This window comes from Tachypleus tridentatus, chromosome 4, assembly GCF_004210375.1.
Source record: "Tachypleus tridentatus isolate NWPU-2018 chromosome 4, ASM421037v1, whole genome shotgun sequence".
NCBI lineage: Eukaryota > Metazoa > Arthropoda > Merostomata > Xiphosura > Limulidae > Tachypleus > Tachypleus tridentatus.
In genome coordinates, this window is record NC_134828.1 from 77,155,508 (window position 1) to 77,170,011 (window position 14,504).

The following is a 14,504-nucleotide window of genomic DNA, read 5'->3' on the forward strand; positions in this document are numbered from 1 at the left end:
TGGTCCCATGTTGTCCCAAAATGTTATGTTATTTCCATTCTAATCTGATCACGAAATAAGAGAAAAGGACATTTTTTAAAGGTTCTGAATAACAGTTTTGGAAAGACAGGCAGCTGCAAGGATGACTTGTGTTTCCAAATGTTCAGTAGATAATTCTTAGTTAATAGGTTTGGAAATATATTTTAATTTTGTAAACTGAGTAAATAATGATTCATCGTTTGTAGCACATTTGAAATATTCAATAAAATAACGACGTAGTTTGATGTAATTGTGGCTTATGTTAAGAATAAAATAACATTTCTAAAATATCCCGGATAATGATATATATAACGGTCTAAGAATGAAATGAATTTTATTTTTCAGAAAGGAACAACTCCTGGTGAGCAGACACTTCTGTCAATATTGGTAAGACGTGTGCTTGAAATGCTTTTCAGTCCATTACTAGCATTAATATTGGCCTTATATAAAACGAAAAGTTGAATTATTTTTGTTCTAGTTTTTAATTTTGTGATTAAGAATAGTAAGAAAGACCTTATAAGACGTAGGATCTTTGTTTTGTCAATCCTGAAATAAACTTTTGCATGATAAACCTAACGACTTGTGTTGAAAAAATATGGTTAGTGTGGCTGAATGAACTAATCATGAAAATGTAAACCGCAGCAAAGCAGCACATAAAGAAAATCATAATTTAGATGATATAACATTAGAAATAGAATCAAATTATGATACAGGAGATGAAACTCGGCAAAATTAAAAAAAAATAAGGCTAAAAATGTAAAGGGAGCCTAATGTGAGCTCAAATCTAGTTGAAAATAATGAAAAAGGATAGAAACAAAACCGAAATAATAATATAATATTATCTTCAATAAATGTGAAAAATGTACCAGATCAACACAACGACATACAAATATATAAATAAATTTAAGAAATTCACGAAGATTAAATAAGTGTTATGAAAAAACTGAGAAAATGAAATGTAGTTATTAAAACAGAAAATGTATCAGTATCTGGAAAATTATTGTAATAATGACCTTCAGATATATTTAATAGAGTTAAGATTAGTGTAAGGCTTCTATGTAATATGGAAGACAAAATATTGTAGTATTTTAAGGAGTTATTTGTACAGTTAAACCTGAAGATATAATGCATGAATTGACCAGTCAAGGAATTTAATATAGTAAAACTGAAAGAATGATCAACAGGTAGACTCACGAACTGACAACAACTATAAAGATGTTTTCACAGAATTAAGATAATGCTATCAGTTTGATTGAAGTTGGTTTTAAAATAGAACATTTACACTTTAAAGTTCAAGAATATAGAACTTTTATTCCTGTTATACAATGTTCTAAATAGCAGTACCTGTACAAATTTCATAAAATGTCCGAGATGTGCTGGCATCTATGAACCTAAAAATTGTTTAGCATCAACAGAGCAGACAACTTGTGCAAATTGAAACGAGAACTATTACGCAAGTTCTAAAGTTTGTAGCAATTATGAATAATGAAATAAACCAAAGACGAGTGAAAAAACATATGCCAAAGTACTTTAATGACATCCTCAAAGTATATTTAAAACCATATTGAAACAAACTCCGAATAACTTGAAAAATGAAATTTTACACAGCATTTCACTAATTTTGGCTGAAATTTTAATCAGAATTGGAGACTCAAAAACAAGTAGGAGTGATATGGTAACGTATATGCGTGATAAGTTAAAAGTTAATATAGATTTTAAGTTAGATACTAAAATAGTATATATGAAAGTGGCAAATCCCCTCTTCTAATCAGGAATTAACACCCGGAACAAATGAGTATAGAGTAAATTGGAAGTTGCATCTGTTAATATTCGAGGTGGTGTTTATAGTAAATGGGATGATGTACATTATTATATTAAATTTAATAAAATTAAAACAATATGAATATAATAAACTAGATTAACTGAAGATAAAAGTTTTATATCTTAGAATTTAAAGTTTACAAAAATGTTGATTGATTGGTTGGTTTCGCGTTTTATGGCTCAAAGCAACTAAGCTGTCTGCGCCTAGAAATATTGATTAAACATACTTTAGAGTTAGTTACTTTAGTCGAATCAAATATAATGTCCGAATTAGTTAGATTAGTTAATTCTGTGAATGATGAAATTTAGTTATTGGTTTTTGGATTAATGAAATTAAAATAAGAATAGCAAACTTATATTGTTAAAAGATCCAGATTATAATATATGATAATATTAGGAGCTTTAAATAGTAAGCATACAGACTTTGGGTGTAAAGAAATAAAGAAAAGTGGAAAATATTATTAGTACATTTAGCCTAGCAATTTCAAATGATGAAACCTACTTTTACACTAATAATAAAACAAGAGAATTAGTCATTTTAGCTTTTATTTTGACTACTGATGAATGTTGTTCATATACAGGTAAATTTCAGTTGAAGTAAATGTAAATAGTGACCAATTTCCACTAGTAATATATATATATATATATAAAGAAATAAAAAAATAATATTATAAAATTAAGTATAAATTTAAGAGTAATGACCGGAATCAATTTAATGACATTATGAAAACGGAATTAGAAGAATGTAATTTTGAAGTTGCAGAGAACGAAGATCAGTTAGAAGTATATATTAATATTATTAATAAAGTTTTTACATTAATTGTAGATAAAAGATACCATTATATATATATATATAAATATAAATTGTTTAATAAACAACAAAGGGTAGTTAAAGATTTGATTAACAAACCAAAAGTTAAAGACTTTGATGAGTTTTTAAGCAATTTAGATAAAGAACTAAATGTAGGTAATTCTTAGAAAAAGTTAAAAATTATATAGATGAAAGTAATATTTAAAATAATTTTCCTGGGCTTGCAAATAATACAATAATTGATAAAACTTATTTAGATAAAATTAATAAAAAAAAGATGTGCGATGTTTTCAAAGAAGATAATGATATTAAATTTAAGTTAGAATGACATCCTTATGTTAACGTTATTGAGCATAAAGCTAAAGAAACAGCTCGCTGTTCTCCGCCCATCACAGGTATCGAAACCCAGTTTCTAAAGGTATAAGACCGCAGACATACTGCTGTGCCACTGGGAAGTTTATATAAATGAAAAAATTAATAAAGGGAATAGGTTAAATTTATTCTCTTTTTTTTTTTTTTTTAGGTTAACGACTTTCAATTATAAATAGAAGTAGAAACCCTTTGTAATTTAATGTTTAAAATGTTAAGGTAAATGAAATATTCAATTTTTTAAAAAGCATTGATAAAGATATATTGCCTGGTTTTGATGAGATTAGATATGTAATGCTTATAAACTGTTAACAAACTCTTAACAAGAGAGTAGCAAATATATGTATTTTATCATTAAAATCTGGTTATAGTATATATATATGTATATATGGAAATTAAGTATTTAAACTATGGTTCCTAAACCTAGAGTGATTAGTTTGACAAACTATCCGGTTAAAGTATTTGAAAAATAATTAATAATAGATTACTAATATTTTTTTGAAAGCAATAAAACATATGTGTTTTCTTATAGCAAAGCCATAGCAGGCTATCTGCTGAGTCAATAAAACGTTAAATATATATATGAACATGAATAGACATGTTCAAGAAAAAATTCATCAAACGAGAGATAAACTTATTATATTAATTGAATCTAGACTAGATGGTTTTAATTATAAAATTCCAACTAGAGCTGTCTTATCGGACATAGAAAAATTATTTAATCTGTAAGTTAATTTGTGATTTTAAGTTATTATATATGGTTATAATATTATACAATTTTATTGAAATAGGAAAAGTAGCATAAAATTAAATAATAGTTTTCTTCAGATATACATATAACGGAACTTTGTGTGCAACAATGAACAGTATTAAATCCATTACTTTCCAGTATGTATACAAATGATATGCATTGTCGAATAACTAGCAAAGTTTTCACTTATACTATACAATATTCTGATGACCTTACTTATTGGGCAATTAATTACTCAGTTTTAATTTTATTAGAGAAACTGCAGTTAGGTTTACTGGATTTAGAGTTATGGTGTTGGTTATGGAGGATCTATTTGAATAGTAAAAAGACAATGTTTATTATTTTTATAGGAGAAATAACATTACCCAAACAAGTGTATACGAAATTAAAAATGCTAAATTGCAAATATATATATATAATTAATAGAGAAATAATTGAAAATATAAAATACCTTTGCAATTTATTTGATGGAAATTAACGTGGAAAGAACATGTACATTTGTTAATAAAAGGGGATAAGAATTAATATGAATACATATGAAATGTAATGGGAAGACTATGATTAAATAATATCAACTCTATATGTAACTATAAATTTTTATGTGAATATGCATGCAGTTCGTGGTCTGATATAAAGTTGAACGATCTAAAGATACTGCAAACAATTCAAAATAATGTCGTGACACTCGTTACAAAGTGCCCTTTAAATGTTTCAATTCAATTTTTAGATGAGCAATTTCCTTTGCTCAGTAGCACAGCGGCATGTCTCTGAACATAAACCGCCAGAAATCGATTTTTGATATCCGTGGTTGGCGGAGCACAAATAACTTTTTGTCAAGTTTAGTGCTTAAGTACAAACAAACAGATCATTTACTTAATGAAACATTTAAGCATCTAATGCAAAGATATAATAAGAAAAGCAATAATTTCTAGTTGTTAGAAAAAATTAGAGGATAACAAAAGTTTAAATTTATATTGTTATTAGTTTTAGATGGATGTGATTTAAATTAATTTAACTTAATTGTTTGTGTATATATAGGAAAGTTAAGAATTAGAAAAAGAATACACCATAAGAAAAGAAAGCAATAATCTTACGCAGCATATTCAAACCCTATATGAAATATAATTAAACGTAAGTTCTTGGGAGAGAGAAAAATAACACAGCTACAGACCTAAATTACGTTGGGGTACACCTTTTATTCAGCTTAGCCTCAACGTCGCCAGACTCACCTGATTACGAGAAATAAAAACAAAATATGAGCACATGTGGGTGCATTAGCCTATATCGCACCACATCTGTACTATCTTTCGTTGTGTACAGTGAGATGTGTGAAGTTCTTTGCTAACAAAATAGAATATAAATAAAAAGTCTAAAATATGAAAAAATTTAAAATGCAATAAAAAATAATAGAATACATTACCTCAATGGAGGAGACAGTAAAACTGTCCTTGAATTTATCATTACAACTCCCGATATAATGTTTGGACATAAATTCCAGATGTTAAGGTATTACTATAATAAACCAAACCTACCTAATATTTAAGTATAGTTCCCATCCATTACCCTTCAATGGTACAAACTAGATTTTCAGTGATTCTAAAGTGATCCACACAGTAGCAGGTCTTATACAGAGAAGGTAATATACTTACCACTACATTAATATATACAAGATATGAAATGTTCAATAAGAAATTCCAATAATTTATCCTACAATAAATTTTAAAAATAATTTCTTACTGTGCACATTATAATATTGCTTAATCACCATTTCCATATTTGTATAAATATCTTTTATATTTGTGAAAAAGTAATTTATAATAGTTAATAAAAGTTTTTTCTTGAATCCATTAAAATCAGGTTTATACTAATATATTAATATTAGATATGAAGAACTATGCATTACTAGAAGTTTTGTAATATATAAGAAGCTGTCAGTATACATTACTTCATACGGTATATGTTGGTACCTTACTTTTCGGAGAGGAAAGTAAAAAAATATTGTAATGTAAAATTATTTCTTTTGTCAAAAATATTAATATTACAATAATGATTTATTATTTTGATATTTAAATATAAATAATGTACTTCAGTATTTGATATAGACCTGTTCTCAGTTTGTAGAACTGCAAGACAAATGTTATCTGTGTAATTACTTATTCCTAGATTATTAATATTAATCAAATCGTTAATATATCTGTATATTAAGGAAATTATTCCAGATTTGAAAAAACTATTTATGAATTTATTTTAGTAACAATGAAGATAAAAATTGGCAACACAGAGCAAATAATTAATACCCATTGATATATCTATTATTTGTTAATAAATATAGTTATCAAATAAATATAATTATTATATATGCAAAAACTAAAAACGTTTTATTTATTAACAGTAAAAGTATTTTTTTTTCTATGGGTATATCTATAAATTCCTTTATTAACGAATTTATCATTGTCATTATACATATGTACATTCGTTGGTGAAAATAAATACATATAAATTTAATTATAAGTAGACAGTTATCTAAAGAAAAAATGCATTTGTAAATTGTAAATAGATTTATAATAGTGTAAAGGAAACACACACGTAAATAAGTTAAAATATCAAATGTAAAACCAAGAAAAAATGAAGCTAAATTGTTAAATTTTAATTTGTTGAATAAAGAAATTTAAATAAAAAATAAGCAACTTAATACTTAACTAAAGTCGTGCAGATTATAGTCTGCTATATAGAGCAAAGTGTATCTGAGCTCGGAAAAAAATACAACCATGGTAGTATATCTATCATTTCATGTCTGTTCCTTACACGTTTCTACATTTCTTGATGATCAATCAGCAACAAAACATGATACTGTGATGCAAGATGACGTGAGGAAGTTCACGAGGTGGTGTGGTGCCCCCATCTAATTTCATGTTGATACAATTCTTGAAAATAGTATATCTTTCTTTTCAGTATTGGCACCTTTATGAATTTTTATTATACTTTTAATGTTTATTGTGTTAAATAAAAAAAAAGAAACACGATTTCCTATCCTTTCTGACAAACGAGTTTCATTTTTGTTTGTTTTGGAATTTCGCACAAAGCTACTCGAGGGCTATCTGTGCTAGCCGTCCCTAATTTACCAGTGTAAGACTAGAGGGAAGGCAGCTAGTCATCACCACCCACCGCCAACTCTTGGGCTACTCTTTTACCAACGAATAGTGGGATTGACCGTCACATTATAACGCACCCACGGTTGGGAGGGCGAGCATGTTTGGCGCGACCCTCAGATTACGAAGCGCACGCCTTAACGCGCTAGGCCATGCCAGGCCAACGAGTTTCTATTTCACCCACCCAATGGACAGGTTCTCCAGTTAGTAGATACGTAGAGTATGTTATAAAATTGAATGAGTTACTTGATGAAAGAGAAATGATTTTAAAATGTAGATAAATTACTACTGTGATATGGTTATGAATGTTATTATAACAATTTTATTTTTTATGTTAAACAGAATATTTTTAATTAAGATGCTTTACGTTTATTTTAATTGTAGTCTCTTGTAGAATATATGACGAGTTTAATTTCCTGTTCATCATACTTAAAGTTTTAAAAAATATACATATATCTAAACCAAAATTACAAAATTATATATGTATAGACGCTCTTGGTGAAGGAAGCTCTTTGACCTTGATACACCAGTCCTCGTTGAGAAGAAGCGTAGAGGATAAATAGCCCTTCCGTCGTAAATACGCATACTTAAGTTACAAGACTGGTTTATAACTGAAATACTGTAGGCACTTTGTCAATAAAATTAAATTAAACTCAATACACATGGTACAGAACATGCTTAAAATTTCAATATCCATAATAAACTTGAGTTAATCATGTTTAGTTTATATATTGTTACTTTCGAAATTCGTCAGGCTTGTTTATTGTTAACCGCAGAGCTTTGCATTGTGCTATCTGTGTTTTGCCCAGCCTGGATAGAAAAACTCGATTTTCGGCTTTATAAGCCCTCAGACTTGTCGCTGAGTTAGTGATGGGGAAGGCGAGTTATGGGCAACAGACCAAACTGACTTTGTTATGTCTAAAAACATAAGGCCCGTCATGGTCAAGAGTGTTAAAGCGTTCGACTCGTAATCTGAAAGTCGCGGGTTCGAATACCCGTCGCATCAAATATGCTCGCCCTTTCAGCTGTGGGTGCGTTACAATGTGTCTGTCAATTCTACTATTCGTTGGTAAAAGAGTTGCCCAAGAGTTGGCGGTGGGTGGTGATGACTAGCTGCCTTCCCTCTAGTCTTACACTGCTAAATTACGGACGGCTAGCGCAGATAACCCTCGAGAAGCTTTGGGCGAAATTCAAAAATCAAACAAACAAACTAAAAACATAAAGCATTCGATTTATTTATCAATAACAAATAATATAGAAAATATCACGAAAATAATCGTAGTTACATTAGTTTTATGGAATTCGTGGTTTATAAGCTGAATGTTTTTAATAATTTTAAAAAGCGAAAGCAATTCAATAAATATTCTTATAGTAGAGTAATCGTAAGAAATAAAATGTTCATAAAACTAATGATGCTTGTCAAAAGCACTTTTTAGTTAAGTCATTTGAATTATTTCGGTAACATGTAGGCTTTAAACAAAGTAAATTTAATTTATATCCCTGATAAACACTGGGAATGGCCACTACTGTATAGGTATTTTTTTTCTTCTGTTTCGCGATAATCCGTTCAGTGCCTGTACACACACATACATAAAAGAAATTCTTTCCTATATTTATTATTTTAGGTATTACGTTTTGAGATTCGTAAATAATTTATCAAATAATTGTATAACTTTTCAATGTGCCCAAGGAAACCGGAGATAAGATTATGAGTAATATTCATAGCCGTAATTGTCTTCTAAGCAGTTTACGTTTATTGGAGAAAAAAGAAAATCCTGTTCTCATATTTTGAAAAAGTAATTCAAGTAACATGGATTAAGCATTGAATGCTCATCACCCAGTTTAAATCTTTAGAGAAGTAAAATAACATTAGTTTGAAGTTTTTAATGTGCAATTATTTTTAATTTTTCCTTTTCCCATTAAAAGAATTAGGGATTAAGTTGATATGTACTTAGGCTTTTCAAGCTCGTAAGCTTGTGGACAAAAGAAAAATAAGTTTATTTTTACAACTTAATCGATTAACTACCCTTCTTTACTTGTGTTTTTCAGCTCATCAGGCTTAAGTTTCAACAACACTAGAAGCTGATGAATATTTTAAGTTGCATTTTCCAGCATTTAATTTATTTCATCTTATCATCTTCACATCACGGTTCATTTATCACGAAGTATCATGTGTGTGTGGTATAGTTAAAAAATCTTTGGTAAAGTTTGTTTAAGCTTATTCTAACGGAATTGTCCTTGAATGAATCAGAACACACACAGACTTTGAAATGCACCCCTTTTTAGTGGTGTTCAGTTTTATTCAGAATCAATGATTACATACACGTCATATTTACAGCTAGTCTACCAACATAAAGGTAATATATAGAATATTACAACCAGGGGTGATTCATTCAAGATAAACGTTAGTAGAAAATGAGAGTTCATTTATTGTGTTGTTCGTGTTTATTAAAGTTACTGATACACATTTGTCAGTTCGTTTCAAATTAAAATTGTTTCATCACAATATGAATTACGCACAGGACTTGATTACAGACTGAACAATGTTGTTTTTATCTATGATTATGATGCGAGTTTTATTCAGTGAATTTAGCAATGAGTAGCTGTTCAAGTTCCATCTTTTTGTGTTTTCAGGACTTAAGAAACCTTATCTCTCTATATATGTTCATACGTTACTCATGTGTTGTCCAAATCGACATAACAGAAAGTTCATTGTAAGAACCAGTTCTCGTTCTCTTCCTAAACTAGCGAATCTATTAGTAGCTATGAGCTATGTCAACAGAAACAACAACAAAACTCAAAGTTTAAGATACATTTTGTTTATCTATTTTTGAAGTTCTTTAAATGATAGCGCGTGTAAAAAGATTCGCAATGCAAAGCAGCATTGTTGCGAGTACATTTATTACCGTTCTCGTTTCTGATGAATTCCTGGTGGTAGCTGAAAAGAAAATATAAACTTCCATTTTAGAATGTCAAAATTGAAAGTATGATACACAATAAAAATCACTGAAAGACTAAATAAGAATATAATATATATATTATATACATATATATATATCACAATTGAAATGTTCTGTGCGAAGCCGTGACTCGAATAGTAACCTGCCGTTTTGAGATTTTTACCAAAGTTTCTTTGAGGCTGAAAACAAATGTATAAACTTACACCTTTAACATGATAGGATAAGCTGAGATCTGTAGAATGGAATCTGGTTTAAATGACTCTCATACTTTCCTAATTACACTTCATTCCCAACTGCACGAGAAGTAGTACCAGGGCACAGCAACATATAATTTTACAAACCATTTTAAAACTAGGGCGTAAAAGTATATGTTTCCACGAAGTATTTTGACAAACAAATTACACGATAAAGATTTGCTACCATGTTTCTTCGAATTCTGAAAGCTCATGTGATAACAAATTTCAAAATCTTCAAATACAAATGTATATTATAGCTTAGTTCCACTGCTTGTTTGTTTGTTTTTGAATTTCGCACAAAGCTACTCGAGGGCTATCTGTGATAGCCGTCCCTAATTTAGCAGTGTAAGACTAGAAGGAAGGCAGCTAGTTATCACCACCCACCGCCAACTCTTGGGCTACTTTTTTACCAATGAATAGTGGGATTGACCATCACATTATAACGCCCCCACGGCTGAAAGGGCGAGCATGTTTGGCGCGACCGGGATGCGAACCCGCGACCCTCAGATTACGAGTCGCACGTTTTAACACGCTTGGCCATGCCGGGCCAGTTCCAATGCTGTGTCTTTGTTTACATTTTTTATGGCTGGAAGGCTTGAGATGTTAGCCACTTGTAAGTTGATTTACATTTAAAATATTTTATTCATAGATGTTGTTGTACAGTCTGAGGTTTCTTACGACCTTTATTATTATTTAAAACCATCGTTGTTATAGATATTACTGTACTTTATAATATTAACAATGACCAAAACGTCTTCCTTTAAAATATTGTAGGGGCAATGCTTTTTATAACCAGAATTTTCGCCTATCCGGCACTATTTAAGTCCAGCAGATGCCGAATAATAAGACTTTTAACGTATCGTGCCTTGGATGCTAATGGTTGATTGTGTTAATAAATATACCTACATACGTTCGTCGCTAGCAGCACCACAGGAATTGATTGCAATGACATTAAAAATGGACATACGGTTTTTTATTAACGTGATAAAATTAAGAATTAAAAAGTGAAAAGTCAAAGCTCTTTTTCGAAAGAGATTTTAGAATGTTCAACCAAATAATAGAATATAGAATATAAAATTGAGTGAGAAAGGGACGAATGAGAAAGTTGATAAGATGTTCAAAAAGGACTGAGAAATGTAAGACTGACACATTTCTTAAGCTAAATATCAGTATTATTGAAAACATTATTCTTAAAACAACTACACTCAGTGATATACAGAATGCAATCGCATATTTTGTCAAACTGGCAGAATGAACAATGAAATACCTAATAAAAAACTATTTTAAATAGTTTATTTTAAATATTTTATTTGTAGTATGTTTTGTTTCAAGGAGACATTTAGCTTCATACCAGCGTTACCAGACGGCTGAGTTACAACTTTATGGCTACATCCTAAAATCAACTGTCTTATAAACGAAAAAAAATAGCACTCTTACTAAAATTTGGAATTAAAATCAACCAGCTGAGAACGCATTGCAGCTAATATTCCAAGAGTTTCTTATATTTAGCTATTAGTTCGATGTTATTTTAAAATTAACTTGGCTTGTCCTCTTTTCAGGCCCGGCATGGTCAGATGTAAGAGCTTTCGACTTGTAATCTGAGATTCGCGGGTTTGAATCCCCGTCACACCAAACATACTCACCCTTTCAGCTGTGGGGACGCTATTATGTGCTATCAATCCCATTGTTCGTTGCTAAAAGAGCATCCCAAAAGTTGGGTTGAGTGGTGATGACAAGCTGCTTTCCCTTTAGTTTTTCACTCCTAAATTAGGTACGACTAGCAAACATAGCCTTTGTGTAGCTTTGTGTGAAATAAATAAAAAACTTGTTCTCTTTTTTTGTATAACAGTAAAAGTTCTTTACATATTACTTTCTTGTGCCCTAATATTAGGCTTACTACTACCCTTGTACAATTATAGTTATAAAGGTCACTTTTAAAAATTATTTGACAGTGAAACATGTAAAACATTAAAGAGAGAGATAAAGTACTGACAAAGTGTCTTTATTTAAACATTGTAAGCCATTGCTATTTACAGAAAGTTTGCTGACCTGGTTTAACTACTTAGGTTGTTTTGCGCATTATGCTGTGCTAGTTACAAAGGTATGGGCTGAAAAACTTCATGTTGTAGTTAAGAAATGGTCCAGTTTTAACAGCGATTTTGTACCTTCTCTACTTTTAAAGTAAATATTGTGACAGATCATCTCTTTCTTAACCCTAAGGCTAATTTAATTATTCTCCAATGCTGTTTATATAAATAGCATTTATACAGGTACATATGTATATATATATACACATACACATACGGTACTGGAAATAATTATGGAAACTGTTAATAAAATATGTATTAATAATACGTATAATGAGGTCTTGTTTTGTGTGAGCATGAAAATTTTCAGAACACAGTCACGTGCTACTAACTTACATTGTGATTGGCTGTCCTCTAATCCATAAGTTAATAATAAAACAAAAGCGTAATGCCTATTAAACTACAGATAACTGTGATATCTGCAGCAGTAATGTGGTGAATGCACTCACGATGACTAAAAGACAAGCGTAACAAGCAAAACGAATATAAATCAGTTTTGGTTTGTGCAAACTGAGGTGGAACGCTCTGAAGAATGTATTTGAAACTAGTACTGTTAATAATAATATATATCAAGGAAGTAACCATAAAAATGATATAGGTTATTTATAGTATGCTCTTTATTTAATACAGGCAACATAGTTACGATCTTGTCAATAATATAGATATAAATAGAATGTCACTTTCAGTACAGTAAGATACACATTAGAACCAAGTAGCTGCTTAAAAACTACTTTTGAAGAAAATGAAATTAACAAAAAAACTGAAATGAATATCATTCATCAAACAATGGTATGATTAAAGACTGAAGAGGGCGCTCTTTACAATCAGTTATAATCTGTTCGATGACAGAGAGGATTAATTTTCATGATAAACGTGCAAGATCTACAGTGAAGCATGATGGATAAACAATATGAGCATGAGTTGCATTTCAGTCAGGTGTATTGGAAATTCTCACAAAAGTGATGGCACACTGACTGCTGACTGACACATCCATCTTAACCATCTTAAAATATCTTAACTGAATAGAAGGGAATAATATAGGACAGTTGGAACAATATTTCACAACTATGCCTTGATTAACATAAGAAAGCACAAAACAGTGCACTGCTCTATTTAGAGCAAATACAAATTACTAGTGTGCTATTAAACTTAATCGATTTTATTTTTTTATTTTCTGCGATAATGTATTTTACATTGTACTTATCATTGGATTCTTATTTGTAATTATCCATTGTGTGTGTCTGCTTTGTGTTTGTGTTGAATTTCGCCCAAACCTACCTGATAGCTATTTACATTAAACATCCCTAATTTAGAAGCAATAGATTAGAGGAAGGCAACTAGTCAGCACTATCTATGGCCATCTTTTGGGTTGCTCTAATTGAATAGTTAGATTGACCATCACATAATCCATCATTTCACAAGACTGAATGAGTGAGCATGTTTGGTAATGGGATACGAAATTCGCGACCCCTATGTTGCAAGTTGACCATCCTAATTACCTGGTCGACAAGGTCTGTTATTTATAACGTGTTCATATGTATCTATTATTTATAATGCGTTCATATGTATCTGTTATTTATAATTCGTTCATATGTATCTGTTATTTATAACGTGTTCATATGTATCTCATGTCAATTTCCTTAAATATTTCCAATTATCTATACGTCATTGCTTAATTCGAAAGGTTAATACATTATTTAATGATACACTTCAAAGACTTTTTTATCCATGTATATGTTCAAGTTTCTTTTATGTCGTCATTACACGAAATAAAATATTTTATAAGACATAAACGAATCTTATGTGTGTGTATATATGTGTATATATATATAGATGAACAAACACAATAATAATTATCAGTGATGTCGAGAAAACCCACTTGTAGAAAAATATATATATGTAAAAACGGCTCGTTTGGGTTGAGAAAATATTTTATGTGGAGGACCGAAATGCTTGGTAAATACATACCATGGGCATTCTCCAAATATATAATATCAGCCAGCTCATTCATCAAATACTCTTTTAATTTCAAGTCTAATCTTAATCAACTTAATCATAAAGCCTTAATGGCCAGTTTTGATGTTATATCCCTCTTTACAGAAGTTCCAACCACTGAAGCCTGCAAGATAGCCATAGAATTTTATATCCGAGACCCTAACCCATCCATAGACATTCCCAACAACCAATTAGCAACCCTCATAAAATTCACCACGATGAAGACAAACTTCATGTTTAACAACCATAACTATATACAAACAAATGGCCTAAGCATGGGCAACCCAGTATCACCAGTTTTAGCCAA

General features: G+C 30.1%; 1 protein-coding gene across 3 annotated transcripts in view; it reads right to left on the bottom strand.

Moving 5' to 3' along the window:
• Positions 1-9,189: 9,189 nt before the first annotated feature.
• Positions 9,190-14,504, bottom strand: part of LOC143249489 (lachesin-like) — a 103,075-nt gene continuing 97,760 nt past the window's right edge. For all 3 annotated transcript variants that reach the window (XM_076499416.1, XM_076499415.1, XM_076499417.1), the window contains exon 9: positions 9,190-9,857. In XM_076499416.1, coding sequence (XP_076355531.1) covers positions 9,760-9,857 — 98 coding nt within the window. In that variant the 3' untranslated portion in view covers positions 9,190-9,759. The remainder of the gene's footprint in view (positions 9,858-14,504) is intronic.